General features: G+C 40.1%; 1 protein-coding gene across 3 annotated transcripts in view; it reads right to left on the reverse strand.

Moving 5' to 3' along the window:
- LIN9 (lin-9 DREAM MuvB core complex component) overlaps positions 1–18,384 on the reverse strand; it is a 78,648-nt gene that overhangs the window by 16,358 nt on the left and 43,906 nt on the right. For all 3 annotated transcript variants that reach the window (XM_013061179.2, XM_045069601.1, XM_045069602.1), the window contains 3 exons: positions 4,695–4,828; positions 1,908–2,027; positions 1,531–1,632 (listed from right to left, as the gene is read on the reverse strand). In XM_013061179.2, the coding sequence (XP_012916633.1) occupies positions 1,531–1,632; positions 1,908–2,027; positions 4,695–4,828 (356 nt within the window). The remainder of the gene's footprint in view (positions 1–1,530; positions 1,633–1,907; positions 2,028–4,694; positions 4,829–18,384) is intronic.

Genomic DNA, 18,384 nt, shown 5'->3' on the forward strand with positions numbered 1-18,384 from the left:
AAGAATTTATTTACTTGACAGACAGAGATCACAAATAGGCCCCGCAGCCTGCAGAGAGAGATGGGGAAATAGGCTCCCCGCTGAGCAGAGAGCCTGATGCTGGCTGGATCCCACCACCCTGAGATCATGACCTGAGCCAAAGGCAGAGGCTTAATCCACTGAGCCACCCACACACCCCACCCTTTAACTTTTCATATAAAAATATCTTATCTACCTTTGGAAGCCAAAAGGCAAAAGAAAGCACTACAAGGATAACCAACAACATATGATCAAGGAATACAAAATGCTATACATATGCAATTAAATCATAACACACTTCCTTAAAACAACATCAACGGCAAGTGGTTTAACACTGAATATTTTAATGGATTATGTTACCAATCTTTTTATTTATGCTCTACCCCAAGCAAATGTAGTTTTTCTTCTCAGAAAAGGAAAAGAAGGGCGCCTGGGTGGCTCAGTTGGTTAAGGGTCTGCCTTCGGCTCAGGTCAGGATCTCATGGTCCTGGGATCGAGCCCCAAATTGGGTTCCCTGCTCAGCAGGGAACCTGCTTTTCCCTACCCCTCTGCCTGCTGTTCTGCCTACTTGTGATCTCTCTCTTTCAAATAAGTAAATAAATAAAATCTAAAAAAAAAGGAAAAGAAATCAAACATTATTAGACTATGATTCAAAGTAAATGACTGATTTAATCTAATTTTCAAAGTGAACAGCTCATTCTATTCCAGTCTATTCAGGAATATTGTTCTACATAATAATTCTACACTTGTTTCAGGTGATGCTTATATTTCTCAGTGTCTACCACTAGTCAGCCAGTCAACGCATTGTAACTGCTCAGTTGACTGATAACTGCAGCACACACTGAGGTCCCTAATAAAGGCCTTTATACTGACAGAAGTTATTAACAGCCAACCACTCAGGTTTGACAGAGCATATGCTATAACGTTAGAGTCCTTAACACAGCAAAATAAGAACCAAACCCAAGAAGAGCTCAACAAAAAAGCCTCTAAGTCTTTTTTGAGTGTTACAACTTTCACTTCCTTAAGGTTACTTTATTTTTATTGATAGTATTATTAATCAATTAATTAATTTGTTAGAGAGAGAGAGCATGAACGAATGGGAAGAGCAGAGGGAAAGAGAATCTCCAGCAAACTCCCCACTAAGTGCAGAGCCTGATGTAGGGCTTGTTCTCAGAACCCTGAGATCATGAACTGAGCTGAAATCAAGAGTCAGACATTCAACCAACTGAGCCATGCAGGTGCCCTGACTTTTATTTTCAAGCTTTGCTGGAAAGAACAATTTGTGTGTGTGTGTATGTGTGTATATTTATTAAAGCATGAGGACAGGACCCATGGGCAGAAAAAGATGCTGCTTGGAAATAACAGTGTTCTTAAAACCAACACAATGGTTAAAAAGAAAAAAAAAAGAAAAAGTAAAAATATTTGGTCATAGAAAGATTTTCTATTTTAATTAACACAAAAGCTGTTCAGTTTTTTTCATAAACAAGCCAAGATACTCAGAGCAATTCTTACCACTTGGATAAGGAATTCTACTGGAAAACCACCTAACGTTTCAGTGTCAGAGCCAGAAATCTTACTTCTCCAAGGCGACTGTCCTAGTAAAGGATCATTATCCTATGGGAATAAAAGGGAATCATTTAACCACTGACTGTTCAAAAGAAAGCATTTTATTTTTAGATAAAAAAATAAATCAAATTATAATATTACATTAAAAATCTTACAAATATTTCCAGAGTTGAAGCAACTATTTACTTATATAATAACTGACAACTTATAATAATGTAGCTACCTCCTGAAGTTGCTGTAATAGATGTGTATTTCATAAAAACATAACTCACACTCATAATAATACTTTAAATTACTGATGACATTTAAAAAATATTATTTACCGTAATCGGTGACTGGAGAGGAGGAGTATAATGTAATCGTGGTGGAGTCATAAAGAATCGAGAAGGCCGCTGTTTTTGTCCAAAGGCAGCAATTGGCATCGTCTCATGAGGCTCATTACTCTTTGAGAAAAGAGAAAAGTGCATAGGTCTTGAAGAACTTTACCGACCATCTCAGCTTTATAAACATGACAAAGCACCTGGAGATATTCACCACAGAATCTACGATCTTACAAAGGTCAAAGGCCTAAAACATAAGTCAGAGAATGAAAATACTACTTTGCTATCAAAACGCTAAACTCACAAAACAGAAGAATTAAGAAAAGAAAAAGACCACTGGATCGAAACAGTTAGGAAATGAAATATTAAACAAATATAAAACTGACCACTGGTGCTTCCTGTGTGCTAAAGACTGGCTCAGTATTACCTAGTGTACTCCCTAGTGTACTCTTACTTACCGGCCGATCACTTGGGTGATCTCATAAAGCAAATTACATTAATGAGCTGGAAAAGCAATTTTCCTTTTTTGAAAGGGGTGGTTGAAAGATTGCATCCTTTATGGAAAAATACTTAAGGTTGGTGTACTTAGCTCTACAGATGTAGTCCAAATTTTCTTTCTCTCCTATTTCTCCTCTCTAAAAAGTATGTTTGAGGAAAGCCTCACAATAAACAGTATTAATTTTTAAAAAGTATGCATCAGAAAAAGAAGATTCTTCTATATTTGCACTAAGAAGATAAAGAAATTATGACTTTTCAAAAGTATTTTATATATTTATTTGGCAGAGAGAGAGAGGACAAGCAGGGGGAGTGGTGGCAGAGGGAGAAGCAAACTCCCTGCTGAGTAGGGAGCCTGATGTAGGGCTCGATCCTGGGACCCTCATGACCTGAGCAAGCCAGGTGTCCCAAGAAATTTTGATTTTCAGTTGTAAGGTCATAACTTGATTTTTAAAAATCAAGTTTATAACAAAGAAATTTAAAAAGGGAGGTGACAAAGTGAACAATTTTATTTCCATAATTCTTAGTGGCAAACAATTCTATTATAAAAAGTTCATTACTGGGGCATCTGGGTGGCTCAGTCAGTTAAGCATCTGCCTTTGGCTCAGTTCATAATCCCAGGGTTCTGGGATTGAGCCCCACATCGGGCTCCTTGCTCAACAGCCTGCTTCTCCCTCTCTCTTTGCTGCTCCCCCTGCTTGTGCTCTTTGTCGAATAAATAAATAAAAATCTTTAAAAAATAAAAAGTTTGTTATTAAAGCTCTCGGCCAGCTCAGTAAGTAGAGTTTGCAACTCTTGATCTAGGGTTGTAAATTCAACCCCTACATTGGGTGTAGAGATTACTTTAAAATCTTAGAAAAAAAGTTAATTATTCAACTTTTTAAAAACTTTATTACACTGCAGAGTTGTTTGGTTCTTATTTTTTTTTTTTTAAAGATTTTATTTGTTTATTTGACAGACAGAGATTACAAGTAGACAGAGAGGCAGGCAGAGAGAGAGAGAGAGGGAAGCAGGCGCCCTGCTGAGCAGAGAGCCCGACGCGGGACTCGATCCCAGGACCCTGGGATCATGACCCAAGCCGAAGGCAGCGGCTTAACCCACTGAGCCACCCAGGCGCCCAGAGTTGTTTGGTTCTTAAAGTTATTTGGACTTATCAGAAAGGTGCATAACTCTTATGACTTTGCTAAATCAAACATGATTGGGAAATAATGGCCTAGTAGTTTAAAGGAATTCAAAGGATTCAGATTCTGGTCTCAGCCTATCTCTACCAGCTCTAGAGCCTTGAATAAATTACTTAATGTACTATGCCTTAAGTTTCAACATGAAAAAAGTGAGGGTAATTAAAAGCCATCCTGTATAATTCTGAGGATGAAACAGAACAAATCCTAACGTACAAGATGTTACTTCATACTTTTATTTTTTATTTTTTTTTATTAAGATTTTATTTATTTGACACAGAGAGAGATCGCAAGTAGGGAGAGCGGCAGGCAGAGAGAGAGGAGGAAGCAGGCTCCCTGCTGAGCAGAGAGCTTGATGTGGGGCTCGATCCCAGGACCCTGAGACCATGACCTGAGCCGAAGGCAGAGGCTTAACCCACTGAGCCACCCAGGCGCCCTACTTCATACTTTTAAAATCATTTTGTGAGATGACCAAACTTTAACAACAAAGCTTTGGAATAAAAGTGTCATGCAGCTTATTTCCCAAGGTTATTGATGGAGGAGGGATCGGCTCTGTCACACTAAAATGCTGTGTGGGTAAGGTACAGCGGAGGGATGTTCACTTCTAGACAATGTTGAAGACTTGAGTAGAGTTCTGGTCCAGGGGCCTAGCAGGCAGGACTGTGAACGCCTAAGGATCTTCCTCTATGACCCGAATTCTTGAATCTATCACAAAATACAGTCCATAGAAAATTCTATATAACACAGCTTTAAGATTTTTTACATTTTTGAGGCATCTGGTTTGTTTGCAGTCAGTTAAGTGTCTGCCTTCTGCTCAGGTCATGATCCCAGGGTCTTGGGATCAAGCCCTGCATCAGGCTTCCTGTTCAGTGGGGACCCTGCTTCTCCCTCTGCCTACTGTTCCTCATGCTTGTGCTCTCTCTCTTTCAAATAAATAAAATCTTAAAAAAAAAAAAATTTTTTTTTTAAATTTTCAAAGTAATTTCCACACCCAGCTGGGAGCTCGAACTCACAAGCCCAAGATCAAGAGTCATGTGCTCTACCAACTGAGCCAGACAGGCATCTCAAATAACATATTTAATAGGCAGAAGACACAAGCGTATTATTAAATACTTACAAGAACTTCATAGTCAGGGATGGTATGGGTTCCAAGCCCTGCCCTATCAAAAGTTACTCTGTAAGTAGCATTAAAAGTATCCACAGCATCTATTTGTCCAGTGAAGAGACCATCATGAACACCACGTAATCGAGCTGGGAAAAGAAACAAAAAGGTATTAAGATATTTGGTAGACACAACAAACTGTCAAATGTAAGACTGCTCCAAGCATGTAATTTAAAATGTAGAAAGAGGGCGCCTGGATGGCTCAGTTGGTTAAGCGACTGCCTTCAGCTCAGGTTATGATCCTGGAGTTCTGGGATCGAGTCCCGCATCAGGCTCCCAGCTCCATGGTGAGTCTGCTTTTCCCTATGAACTCCCCTTTCATGCACTCTCTCACTCTGTCTCTCTCTCTCTCAAAATAAATAAACAAAAATCTTTAAAAAAAAAAAAAAAAAGGAAAAGAATCTGCCTTTGGCTCAGGTCATGACCCCAGGGTCCTGGGATAGAGTCCCGAGTTGGGCTCCCTGCTCAGAGGGGAGTCTGCTTCTCCCTTTCCCTCTGCCTGCCGCTCCCCCTGCTTGTGCTCTCTGTCAAATAAATAAATAAAATCTTAAAAAAAAAATGATGATCGGGTGCCTGGGTGGCTCAGTCAGTTAAGTGTCTGCCTTCAGCTCAGGTCATGATCCCAGGGTCTTGGGGTCAAGCCCCATGTCAAACTCCCTGCCCAACTGGAAATTTGTTCCTCCCTCTCCCTCTGGCCTTGTCCCCCATTCATGCTTTCTCCTGTGCTCACTCTCTCTCAAATAAATAAATAAATAAAATCTTATATAAATAAAAACAAATTTTAAAAAATGATGATTGCTAATTTGATGTATGAATGAAATCATATATCAGAGGAAATTTTATTTTTAAAGATTTAAAGCCACATGGGTACATAAGGGTAAAATACTTTTAAATCATTGCTTTAAACCTGAAATTGAAGAAAAAAAAAGTCAACAGAAGAACTTTGATTATTATACTCAAGTGAAACACTAGGAACAGTTCAACTACCGAAAAAGACCAGGATGATGTTCAGAAAAGATTAATACACCAGGCCTCAGACTGGGATCCTCAGAAAGACCTGCCTGCAAGGTTGGCATCTGGGACCTTGAATTTCAGGAGTGCTCCCACTGTTCTCATACTAGCAGAGGTGGTGTACTGCACCTCAGCTGTGACTGTCGAAGACAACCACTGCAGGGTTCTGGAAATGGACCAAATGCAAAAAACAATTATGGAAACTGAGGGTTTTGGAGGGGAGGGGGTTGGGGGTTGGGTGATCCTGGTGGTGGGTATTATGGAGGGCACGTACTGCATGGAGTACTGGGGGTGGTGCATTAACAATGAATTTTGGAACACTGAAAAAATAAAGTGGAAAAAAAAATAACCCAATTACATAACATTTACTGTTAGGGCGTCTGGGTGGCTTAGTTGGTTGGGTATCCAACTCTTGAATTTGGCTCAGGTAATGGTCTTGGGGTTATGGGATCAAGTCCTGCTGTGTCAGGCTCCATGCTCAGCACAGAGTCTGCTTCTCTCCCTCTCCCTCTGCCCTCCCCTCATGCTATCTCTCAAAGAAACAAATAAATCTTGAAAGGAAAAAAAAAAAAAAGAAATGCTTATTGTTAAAAAGTTGTTAAAGCTTCAGGTAAGGACAGGGGAAGTCAGTGGCCTTTCTGCCTATGGCTTTTCACATCCTCACCATCACCACTCCCTTGGTTGGTAGGAATCATTTTACTAATGAATGGCTGTGACTGCCAGAGGGGGCAAACTCAATGCGGACCAATGGGTAATACCTGTAACCCTGCCAGTTAAAAGTGGTAAACTTGACCAGGAGAGAGTAAGAGAAGCTCACAGTTCTGTAAGCCCAAGGTATAGTTCTGGCTGAGGTGAGTGACAGAACAGGGAGATCCTAGAAACCAAAGAGCCATAAAAGGCCAAAAGCTCTCCATAAGTCCCTAGCTCACTGGAAAACTATGTGAATGGGTAGAGAAGATGTAAGCAAGCCTGGTAAAAAGTAAAAGCTAAGGTTCACTTGAAAACTGACAGCAACTTTGTATCCCAACGCATATATGGATCAATCTGAGGCCTTTCTTATTAAGATGCTTGTGTACAACCTCTGCCCAACTCACTGGTTGGTCACTAAGTTCTATGGACACAGATGCAACTCCTAGGAAGCCAAGCTTAAAAATATAAGAATAAAAATCCTGACCAGAGAATATCAGCAGTTGCACAAGACAAGTTATGAAAGCAAACACAACTATCAAAAAATTAGAAGGCAGTGTTACTATGATCATTATCTAAAATGTCAAGTTTTTCTTTTTAAAGATTTTATTTTTATCAGGCTCTCTGCTCAGCGGGGAGCATGCTTCCCTTCCTCTCTCTCTCTGCCTTGTAATCTGTCAAATAAATAAATAAATCTTTGAAAAAAAGATTTTATTTGACAGAGGGATAGAGAGAGAGAGCACAAGTAGACAGAGCATCAGGCAGAGGAAGAGGGAGAAGCAGGCTTTCCACTGAGCAGGGAGCCTGATGTGGGGCTCGATCCCAGTACCCTGGGATCATGATGTGAGCCAAAGGTAGCTGCTTAACCAAAGAATCACGCAGGTGTCCCTAAAATGTCGTTTCCTACCAAAAATTATTAGACATGTAATGAAATAAAAAAGAAGGACTCTTAATCAGGATAAAAGGGGTATTAGGTAGAAATTGACAGAAATGATAGATTTAGCAAAGACTTCAAAAGTAGATACTAGGATGCCTGTGTGGCTCAATGGGTTAAGCCTCTGCCTTTGGCTCAGGTCATGATCTCAGGGTCCTGGAATCGAGTCCCGCATTGGGCTCTCCACTTGGCAGGGAACCTGCTTCCTCCTTTCTCTCTCTCTGTTTGCCTCTCTGCCTACTTGTGATCTCTCTGTCAAATAAATAAATAAAATCTTAAAAAAAAAAAAGTAGATACTATATAAAAAAAGTAGATACTATAAATATGTTCAGAGAATTAAAAGAAAGATGGCAATACTTGATAGGATATCTCGACAAATAGAACCTAGAAAAGAATCAGATGAGAACTCTAGATATAAAGAGGAAATTTGAGATAGTAGAAGAATCACTGAATTTGGTTTCAAATAATGTATTGTAGAAGTCTGGATTATGATCTATTAATCAGAGACCAAGAGAAATTATTCAATCCAAAGAACAGAGAGAAAAAAGATTGGAAGAAAAAGAACAGAGCTTCAGACACCTACAGAAAGAGATCAAGCTTCCAACATATTTGTAATGAAAGTCCCAAAAGACAGAAAGCAGAAAAAATAACTGAAGAACCAATGGCAAAAAATTTCCCATATTCGATTAAAAAATTAATCTGCTGGGGCGCCTCGGTGGCAAAAGCAAAGGCCTTCAGCTCAGGTCATGAGCCCAGAGTCCTGGGATCGAGCCCCACATTGGGCTCTCTGCTCAGTGGGGAGCCTACTTCCTCCTCTCTCTCTCTGCCTGCCTCTGCCTACTTGTGATCTCTGTCTGTCAAATAAATAAATAAAAAATCTTTAAAAAAAAAAAAAATTAATCTACCAAGCCAAGAAGCTCACTGAACATTCAAAGAGCTCAATGAAATACAAAGAGCATCACACCTAAAACATCATAGTGAAATTTCCAAAGTCTAAGGACAGAGAGAGAATACTGAAAGCATCAAGAGAAAAATGACATCACATACAGAACAGCAACAATATTAACAGGTACATCTCATCAGAGACAATCTCATCAGAAACAAGGAAGGTCAGAGGGCAGTACAGAAGGTATAAACAATACTCTCAACCATATGTCTAATTCACATATATGGAACACTTGATCCAACACTGAAACAATCCTCTGAAACACACATGGGACATTCTGTAAGACAGACCATCTGCTAGGCTATAAAACAAGTCTCAGTAACTTTTTCTTTTTAAGATTTTATTATTTATCTGTCAGAGAGAGAGAGAGAGTGTGTGTGTAAGTGCAAGTGCCCAAGCAAGGAGGGGAGCAGAGGGAGAAGCAGGGTCCCTGCTCAGCAAGGAGCCTGATGCGGGACTTGATCCCAGGACTGCAGGATCATGACTTGAGGCCAAGGCAGATGCTTGACTGACTGAGCCACTAGATGCCCCTGCAGAGGACATTTACGCCCCTCTTCCACAGATCTATATCTGAAGTGCAAGTCAGGTTCCACTACTATAACAGGAATATCTATTTGTTCAAGTGATGACTAACTTCTATTCAGTTTTACTTAAGTGGCTGAAAAACTAAAATATATTTTGGTTTAAACTTCTTTGTCTCTAATGCAGCGCTCTCCTTAACAGTGATCTCTCTCTCTCTCTCTTTTTTTAAAAGATTTATTTATTTTAGAGAAAGAGCACACACACCCGAGCAAGAGAGAATGTCAAGCAGACTCTGCATTGAGTACACAGCCCAAAGTGGGGTTTGATCCCACCACCATGAGATCATGGCCTGAGCCGAAACCAAGAGTGGCACCCACTGAGCCACCCAGGGGGCCCTTTGACAGTCATTTTCATATGGGATCACTGTGCTGACAATGCAAAGCTAAAAAATCACCAAAAACAAGAGCAGCAACCTATGTTAGTATACATGATCACTCAGGAAAAAGTAGATTCTAGGTCAGAATGCCAAGTTCAGGAAAATAAGAAAAAAACATGTTATTGTGGTTACCAGCATTATCCTATGGCTTCTGAGATCATTTAATAATAAGAAAAAAATTTTCCAATGCATCCTTTAAGGAGAGTGACCCCATTAGCTGGTTAACCCAGGACAATGTTCATTTACACCTGTTATCCCAGTTCAGTTATTAACAGTACCTCCTCTCACATTCAGAAGTATACCCACTTGGGTGATAAATTACATGGCTACTCTGTTCCTTTGGATGTTTATAAGGCCAAATGCACAATGCAAGAAAAAGATGCAGTTCTTCTTCCTCTTCTTTTTTTTCAAAGATTTTATTTATTTATTTAAGAGAGGGGTGCCTGGGTATCAGTTGGTTAAGGATCTGCCTTCGGCTCAGGTCATGATTTTGGAGTCCCAAGATGGACCCTTGCATTGGGCTCCCTACTCAGCAGGGACTCTGCTTCTCCCTCTGTCCTACAATTCTCTCTATCAAATAAAATCTTCAAAAGAGAGAGAGCAAGTGCATGCATGAGGTGGGGGGAGGGCCAGAAGGAGAAGCAGACTCCCCACTGAGCAGGGAGACCAATGCTGGGCTTGATCCCAGCACCCTGAGATCATGACTTGAGCCAAAGGCAGATGCTCAACCGAATGAGCCACCCAGGAGCTCCAAGATGCAGTTCTTTAAGCACAGCAGATGGTTTGCTGGTAATGTGGTGAGTACACCTAATTGCACCCCGAAAGTCTAGAAAGCAATTTTATTACAGACATCAAAGGACAGCTTTAAAGATTATGGGTCAGAGCCTCAGGTATGGGCTACCACTCAGAGTTTGGGTTAACAAGAAACTGTCAAAACTTCTCTTTTATTTATTTTTTATTTTTTATTTGTTTTAAAGATTTGATTTATTTATTTGACAGAGAGAGACATAGCAAGGAAGGGAACACAAGCACGGGAAGTGGGAGAGGGAGAAGCAGACTCCCTGCCAAGTAGAGAGCCCCATGCGGGGCTGGATCCCAAGACCCTGAGATCATGACCTTAGCTGAAGGTAGATGCTTAACGACTGAGCTACCCAGGCACCCCAAAACTGTCAAATCTTAACTCTATTTATTTCTATAAATCATATCTTTCCTGTCTTCGTGATGGTCTCTTTCCCTTTACCCCTTCAACTTAGACAAACTACATTACCTTTGGGATACTACAGATTCTCACAATTTCCTAACAAACAAATGATTTCAAAATCTTTTTCATACCCTGAGTCCCTGACCTCACACTTTTTAGTTCTAGAGTCATTCGGAGTAATGGACGTCTAATGAACAATTTCCTGTCCAGTGTGCTCCACTGCGCTATCTAGACATTTCCCCAAGACTACTCCATTACTCAGACTTACCATCACATTGAGCACCTTGGTGTTTGTCAGAACTCCTCAGCTTTTCACTCTGTACTATGAGCCATTCACAAAGCCCAGACACTTTCTACCTGCCTGCTCTGCTCTTACTGCAAAACCCCCAATTTGCTTTTAAAATTCATTTTGTTGGGGTGCCTGTGTAGCTCAGTTGTTAAGCATTTGCCTTTGGCTCAGGTCATGATCCCCAATCCTGGGATCAAGTCCTGCACCGGGCTGTCTGCTGGGCAGGAAGCCTGCTTCTCCCTCTCCCACTCGCCCTGCTTGTGTTCCCTCTCTCGCTGTGTCTCTCTCTGTCAAATAAATAAAATCTTTTTTAAAAAATTCATTTTGTTATTGTTTTTGAGGAAAATTTGGTCTACCACTACTTATTTACTAAAAGAATTTTTGCAGTAAGGAAAGTGGAATCTTGTTTGTTTACAGCACTTTTCTTTCTAGGTAAAATTTACATACAATGAAACATATGTAAGTGTATAGTTCTGTAAGTTATGGTAAATATCCATGTAAAACAAACCTTTATCAAGTCATGGAGTATTCCTATCATTCCAGAAAGTTCCTCCTTCCTAATCAATACCTTCTTCAGCAGCAACTACTCCTCTGGTATTTTTCTGCCATGAATCAATTTTGCTCATTCTACAACTTCATAGAAATGAAAACCTAACAATATGCATTCTGTAGCTTTCAGCTTCTTTTGCTCAGGATATTGTCTGAAGTGAATCTATAAGCAGTTTCTCTTAATTGCCAATTTATATTCCATTATAAGAAAATATTATGTTGGGGCGCCTGGGTGGCTCAGTGGGTTGGGCCTCTGCCTTCAGCTCCGGTCATGATCTCGGGGTCCTGGGATCAAGCCCCGCATCAGGCTCTCTGCTCAGCAGGGAGCCTGCTTCTACCTCTCTCTCTCCACCTGCTTCTCTGCCTACTTGTGATCTCTGTCAAATAAATAAATAAAAATTTTAAAAAATATTATCTTATGTCTATCCATTTCCCTGTTGTCAATTCCAGGTTTGGGCTTTAAAATTATGAACAAAGGTGCTGTGAACATTCTAGTATATAGCCATTCTTCTGTGGACAGCTGTTTTCACTTCTCTTAAGTAAATGCCTTGGAGGAAAACAGCTGGATCAAAGGGCAGGCATAGATTTAATTTTGTAAAACACGCTACACTTTTCTCCAAAGTGGTAGACCATTTCACAATGCCACCAAAAAAGCCCAGGAATTAATGTAGCTCAACACCCTTGACAACATTTGGTGTTACTAGTTGTTTCAGTGTTAGCCATTCTGGGGTGTGTGTAGTGGCACTTCATTGCGCCTTCAATTTACATTTTTCCGATGACTGATGATGTTGAATATTTTCTTATGTGCTTATTTGCAAGTGTCTATTCAAGTGTTTTGTCTCATTATTTGAACCAGACTTTTTATTATTAACTTACAGAGTTCTTTGTATTTTCTAGATATAGGTCATTTTTCAGATATACATTTTGGAAATATTTATTCCCAATATGCCGCCTGCGTACTTATTTTAATGGTAGTTTTCAGTGAGCAAAAGTTTTTAAGTTATACCTAAAAATCATTTGTTATTTTCTTTCTTTCTTTTTTTTTTTTAAAAGATTTTATTTATTTATTTGACAGAGCAATTACAAGTAGGCAGAGAGGCAGGCAGTGGGGGATTGGGGGGAAGAAGGGTTCCTGCTGAGCAGAGAGCCCAATGTGGGGCTAGATCCCAGGACGCTGGGATCATGACCTGAGCCGAAGGCCGAGGCTTTAACCCACTGAGCCACCCAGGCGCCCCTATTTTCTTTGTCAGAGCCAAGAAATATCTGCCTACTACAAATCACACTGATATTTTCCTGTATTTACTTATAGAAGCCTTATAATTTTAGCTTTCATGTTTAGCCCTTTGGTTCATCTTAGGTATCATCCTTTTGTGTAGTTTACGGAAGTATCAAGGTTCATACAGATAGCTAATTGCTCCAGCATTGCTGGAATGCCCTTCCTTTCCACTGAGATGCTTTGATGCCTTCAGGAAGTCAATTGTACATATGTGTGGATCCATTTCTGGGTTAGGTTAACCTTTCCATTTCCATATAAACATTAGAATAAGCATATCAATTTCAATTAAAAAATGCTGTCTGCCTCAACTGTCTGCCTCAACAGATCAATCCTGGCAGAACTGGGACGCCTGGGTGGCTCAGTGGGTTAAGCCGCTGCCTTCAGCTCAGGTCGTGATCTCAGGGTCCTGGGATCGAGTCCCGCATCGGGCTCTCTGCTCAGCAGGGAGCCTGCTTCCTTCTCTCTCTCTCTGCCTGCCTCTCCATCTACTTGTGATTTCTGTCAAATAAATACATAAAATCTTTAAAAAAAAAAAAAATTCTGGCAGAACTCATTTTTTTAAAAGATTTTATTTATTTATTTGCCAGAGAGAGAGAAAGAGAGAGAGCACAAGCAGTGGGAGTGGACAAGGGAGAAGGAGAAGCAGACACCCCGCTGAGCAGAAAGCCTGACTTGGGACTCCATTCCAGGAACCCAGAATCAATGTCTGAGCTGAAGACAGACAGTTAACCGACTGAGCCACCCGGCGTCCGCCATTGGAATTTTCACAGGGACTGCACTGAGTCTATAGATGGATGGCTTTGGGAAGTATGGACAGTTTAGTAATATTGAGTATTCCAATCCAAAAGTATGAGATTTCTTTCCACTTTTTTGTATCTTCAGTTTCTTTCATCAGTGTCTTATAGTTCTCAGCATATTGATTTTTCACTTCCTTGGTTAAATTTAATCCCAAGTATTTTAGTGTTTTTGATCTCATCATAAATGGGATTGTTTTCTTTTCTTTTTTTTTTTTTTAAATGGGATTGTTTTCTTATTCAAGTTTTTTTTTTTAAAGATTTTATTTATTTATTTGCCAGAGAGAGAGAGAGAGAGAGATCACAGGCAGGCAGAATGGCAGCAGAGGCAAAGGGAGAAGCAGGTTCCCTGCCGAGCAAGGAGCCCGATGTGGGACTCGATCCCAGGATGCTGGCATCATGACCTGAGCCGAAGGCAGCTGCTTAACCAACTGAGCCACCCAGGCGTCCCATCAAGATTTTTTTTTTTAAATTTTATTTATTTGACAGACAGAGATCACAAGCAGGCAGAGAGGCAGGCAGAGAGAGAGGAAGGGAAGCAGGCTCTCTGCTGAGCAGAGAGCCTGATGTGGGGCTTGATCCCAGGACCCTGGGAACATGACCTGAGCCGAAGGCAGAGGCTTTAACCCACTGAGCCACCCAGGTGCCCCTTTTGGTTTTTTTTTAAGATTTTATTTATTTGACAGATAGAGAGAGATCACAAGTAGGCAGAGAAAGAGGGGGAAGCAGACTCCCTGCTGAGTAGAAAGCCCGATGTGGGGCTTGATCCCAGGACCCTGAGATCATGACCTGAGCAGAAGGCAGAGGCTAAACCCACCGAGCCACCCAGGCGCCCCTTATTCAAGTATTTTGAACATAAATATACAGAAATGCAATGATTTTTGAATATTGATTTTATATCCTTGCAATAGTTTTGGGGTGGAGTCTTTAGGGTTTTCTCCAGATACAATCATTTCATTTGTAAACAGGGATAATTCTAATTCCTCCTTTGGGATTTGAATGCCTTTACTTCTTTTTCTTGCCCAACTGCTCTGGCTGGGACTTCTAGTACTATGCGGGTGAGAATGGTTACCCCTGTCTTATTCCTTATCTTAGAGGGAAAGCTCTTAACAGCTCCTTGTGGGTATGATGTTAGCTGTGGGTTTTTGCTCTAGTTTCTTAAAATGCAAATTTAGACAGTTTTAAAAATATATAAGCATTTTTTCTGATATGAGCATTTAAAACTGTAGGTTTTCCTGTAACTACTGCTTTAGCTGCACCCCACAAATTTTTATGTTGTATTTTTATTATTTTTATATTAGAAGTATTTGCTATTTTCCCTTGAACTTCCTCTTTTTACTCAGGAGTTATTCAGAAGTAGAACATTTAGTTTCCAAATATTTGAGTGTCTTCAGGATTTTATTGTTTTGCTTTCTAATTAAATTCTGCTGTGTTCAGAGAAATTCTATGTATGATTTCAATCTCTTAAAATGTACTGACATTGCCACCAGATGGTCTATTTTGACAAACAAATCATGTGCATGTGTAAGGAATATGTATTCTATAGTTCTGGGGATTAGTGTTCAAAAATATCAATCGGATCTGGGTGCCTGGATGGCTCAGTTGGTTAAGCTTCTGCCTTCAGCACAGCTCAAGATCTCAGGGTCTCTTTGTCCCTCCTCTCTCTCTCTCTCTCAAATAAATAAATAAAATCTTAAAAAAAATATATCAATTGGATCATCAAAATTGACAGTGTTTCTCAGATTCTCTGTATTTGTACTGGTTTCTTTTCCTCTTCTCAGTCACTAGTAGAGAGGTGTTAAAATCTACAACTATGACTGCTGATTTGTATATGGCCTCCTTTAGTTGTCTCAGTTTTTGCTTTAAGTATTTTAAAGTTCTGTTATGAAGGACTTATTAATGAATGTATATTAGGATTGTTACATTTTTCTGAATTGACCTTTTTATCATTATCAAATATTCCTTATCTTGCAATCTATTTTGTCTAACCTTATAGCCAGTTCAGCTCTCTATGGTCAATATCTGCATGCCTATCTTTTTCACTTTTAAATTTTGCTTTTAAATTATCAATTTGCTTTTAAATTATCAATGCATCCCAGGCATTTCTTTTTTTTTTAAACCTAGTCTGATAATCTCTGCTTTTCCAGTATAGTGCTTAGTTCACTGTCATTTAATATAATGAAAATAGGACCACACTTGAGTCTACCTTCTTGCTGTTTATTTTCTATTTATGCCATGGTGTTTGTTCCCTGTACTTTCTTTCCTATTGTCTTTTCATTTATTTATTAGAATTTCAAAATTAACTTCTCTGTTGGCTTTCTAGGTATGCTTCTTAGCATTTTTTTTAAAAAGTAGGTCCTGCCTGGGTGGCTCAGTTGGTTAAACAACTGACCCTTGATTTTGGCTCAGGTCATGATCTCAAACCCCTGTCCGAATCTGTGCTGGGTGTGGAGCCTGCTTGGGATTCTCTCCATCCTTCTCCCTCTGCCCCTCCCCCTGCTCACTCTCTCTCTCTAAAGAAAAAAAAACTTCTACTAGTTCTCAAAGTATAGCCCCACACCAGCAGCATCAGTATCACTTGGAATCTTGTTAAAATGCAAATTCTCAGGCCCTACCCCTGACCTTCTGAATTAGAAACTAGGTGGGAGGGGCGCCTGGGTGGCTCAGTGGGTTAAAGCCTCTGCCTTCGGCTCAGGTCATGATCCCAGGGTCCTGGGATTGAGCCCCACATCGGGCTCTCTGCTCAGCAGGGAGCCTGCTTCCTCCTCTCTCTCTCTGCCTGCCTCTCTGCCTACTTGTGATCTCTGTCTGTCAAATAAATAAATAAAAAATCTTAAAAAAAAAAAAAGAAACTAGGTGGGAGGAAGGGGTCTGGCAATCTGTGTTTCATCCACCTCTCCAGGTAATTCTGATGCACCCTGAAGGTTTTGAACTTCAATACTCTACAGATCAGAATACCCAATCTTTACCTACTATGGTCTATTCACAGTCAATACTGTATGCTCTCATAACAAATTCAAGAACCTTGCAACACGACTGTTCCATTTTACATATGTGCCATTTTCTGTGAAAATTTCTTCTCCTCTCTGTAGATCTGAGGTTCCATCTGGTATCATTTCCCTTCAATCTGAAAAATATCTTTTGGCATTACTTTTGGCATATTTTTTTATGTAAAGTCAGCTACCATTCATAAATTTTCCTCTTATGTAATATGTTGCTTTTCTATGACTGCTTTCAAGATTTTCTTTGTAGTTTTTCTGTATGGTATGTTGGGGCTTTGCAAACATGTGGGTTATCTGGGTTGGGTTCAGAGTATCTTGGATCTGTACCTTTTAATTTAATTTTAAAAAATTAAATGTGGGAATATTTTATCCTTTGTCTTCTTCTGTTTGTTTCCCTGTGCCATGTGTCTTTCCTCTCCTTTTAGGAACTCTATACATCTGTGAAATTGCTTAACATTGTCCCAGAGGCCTCTGAGGCTCTACCACAGTTTTTCCCAGTTTTGTCTGCTGCTCTCACAGTGGGATAATGTCTATGGATATATTCTTAGGTTCACTCACCCTTGCTTTTACTATTTCTGATCTGTTTTGAAGCCCATTAAGAATTTTTCTTTTCAGATACTATACTTTTCACTTCTAAATTTGTTATACCTAAATAATTCCTCTTTATCTCTGAGATTTCTCCACTAATTATGACCACATTTATATTAAGTTCATAACAAACATTTTTTTTAAGATTTTATTTATTTATTTGACAGAGAGATCACAAGTAGGCAGGGAGGCAGGCAGAGAGAGAAGAGGAAGCAGGCTCTCCCCAGAGCAGAGAGCCCAAAGTGGGGCTCGATCCCAGGACCCTGGAATCATGACCTGAGCGGAAGGCAGAGGCTTTAACCCACTGAGCCACCCAGGCACCCCCATAACAAACATTTTGAAGCCACTGCTAGTTCCAATATCTTAGCCATCTCAGCATCGAATTCTACTGATGGCTTTTTGACTACAGAACCTGTGTTCGTGTTCCTACATAGGTTTAATAGTTTTGTATTGCACGCTAGACAGTATGCTGAACTACTTCTGGTAGACAAAAAATTACTGGCAGATTTCTTGGCCCTACCATGCTTCCTCTTATTATTATTCTGTTTCAGTTATAAACTAAATTTAGACCATCTTTCCTCCATAATGAGGTCTTTGAATTTCATATAATTTTCATGTGTCACAATATATTATTACTAGGATTTTTTTTCTTCAGCCATGGGTGGCTCAGTCTGTTAAGCATTTGCCTTTGGCTCACATCATGATCTCAGGGTCCTGGGATTAAGCCCTGAGTTGGGTTCCCTGATCGCAGGGAACCTACTCTCTCTCCTCCCTGCTTGTGCTCTCTAAATAAATAAATAAGTAAAATTTTAAAAATAAAAATGAAAAAATCATTCTTTTTTTAAAAATTATTATTATTATTTTAAGATTTTAACTATTTGAGAGAGAGAGAAAGAAACCAGGAGAAGTGGAGGCTCAGGGGGAGAAGCAGACTCTCTGCTAAGCAGGGAGACCGTGGGACTTGATCCCAGGACTCCAGGATCACAATCCGAGCCGAAGGCAGTCGCTTAATCAACTGAGCCATTCAGTTGGTTTTTTCTTAAAATAAAAAAAGAAAGAAAAAAAAAGATTTTATTTATTTGAGAGACAGAGTGTGTGTGCATGAGCATGGAGAGGAGCAGAGGGAGAGGGAGAAGCAGACTTCCCTCTGAGCAGTGAGCCTGATGTGGGCTTGATCCAAGGACCCTGAGAGCATGACCTGAGCCAAAGGCAGATGCTTAACCGACTGAGCCACCCAGGTGCCCCAAACTCTTCTCATATATATATTTTTAAGATTTTATTTATTTATTTGAGAGAGCAAGTGAGAGAGAGAGTGCAACAAGCAGGGTAAGGGGCAGAGGGAGAAGCAGACTCTCCACCAAGGGGGGAGCCAGACATGGGGCTTTAACCTGGGACTCCAGGATCATGACC

This window comes from Mustela putorius, unplaced genomic scaffold (genome assembly GCF_011764305.1).
Source record: "Mustela putorius furo isolate JIRA1106 unplaced genomic scaffold, ASM1176430v1.1 tig00003942_pilon_pilon_pilon, whole genome shotgun sequence".
In the NCBI taxonomy this organism is placed as follows: domain Eukaryota; kingdom Metazoa; phylum Chordata; class Mammalia; order Carnivora; family Mustelidae; genus Mustela; species Mustela putorius.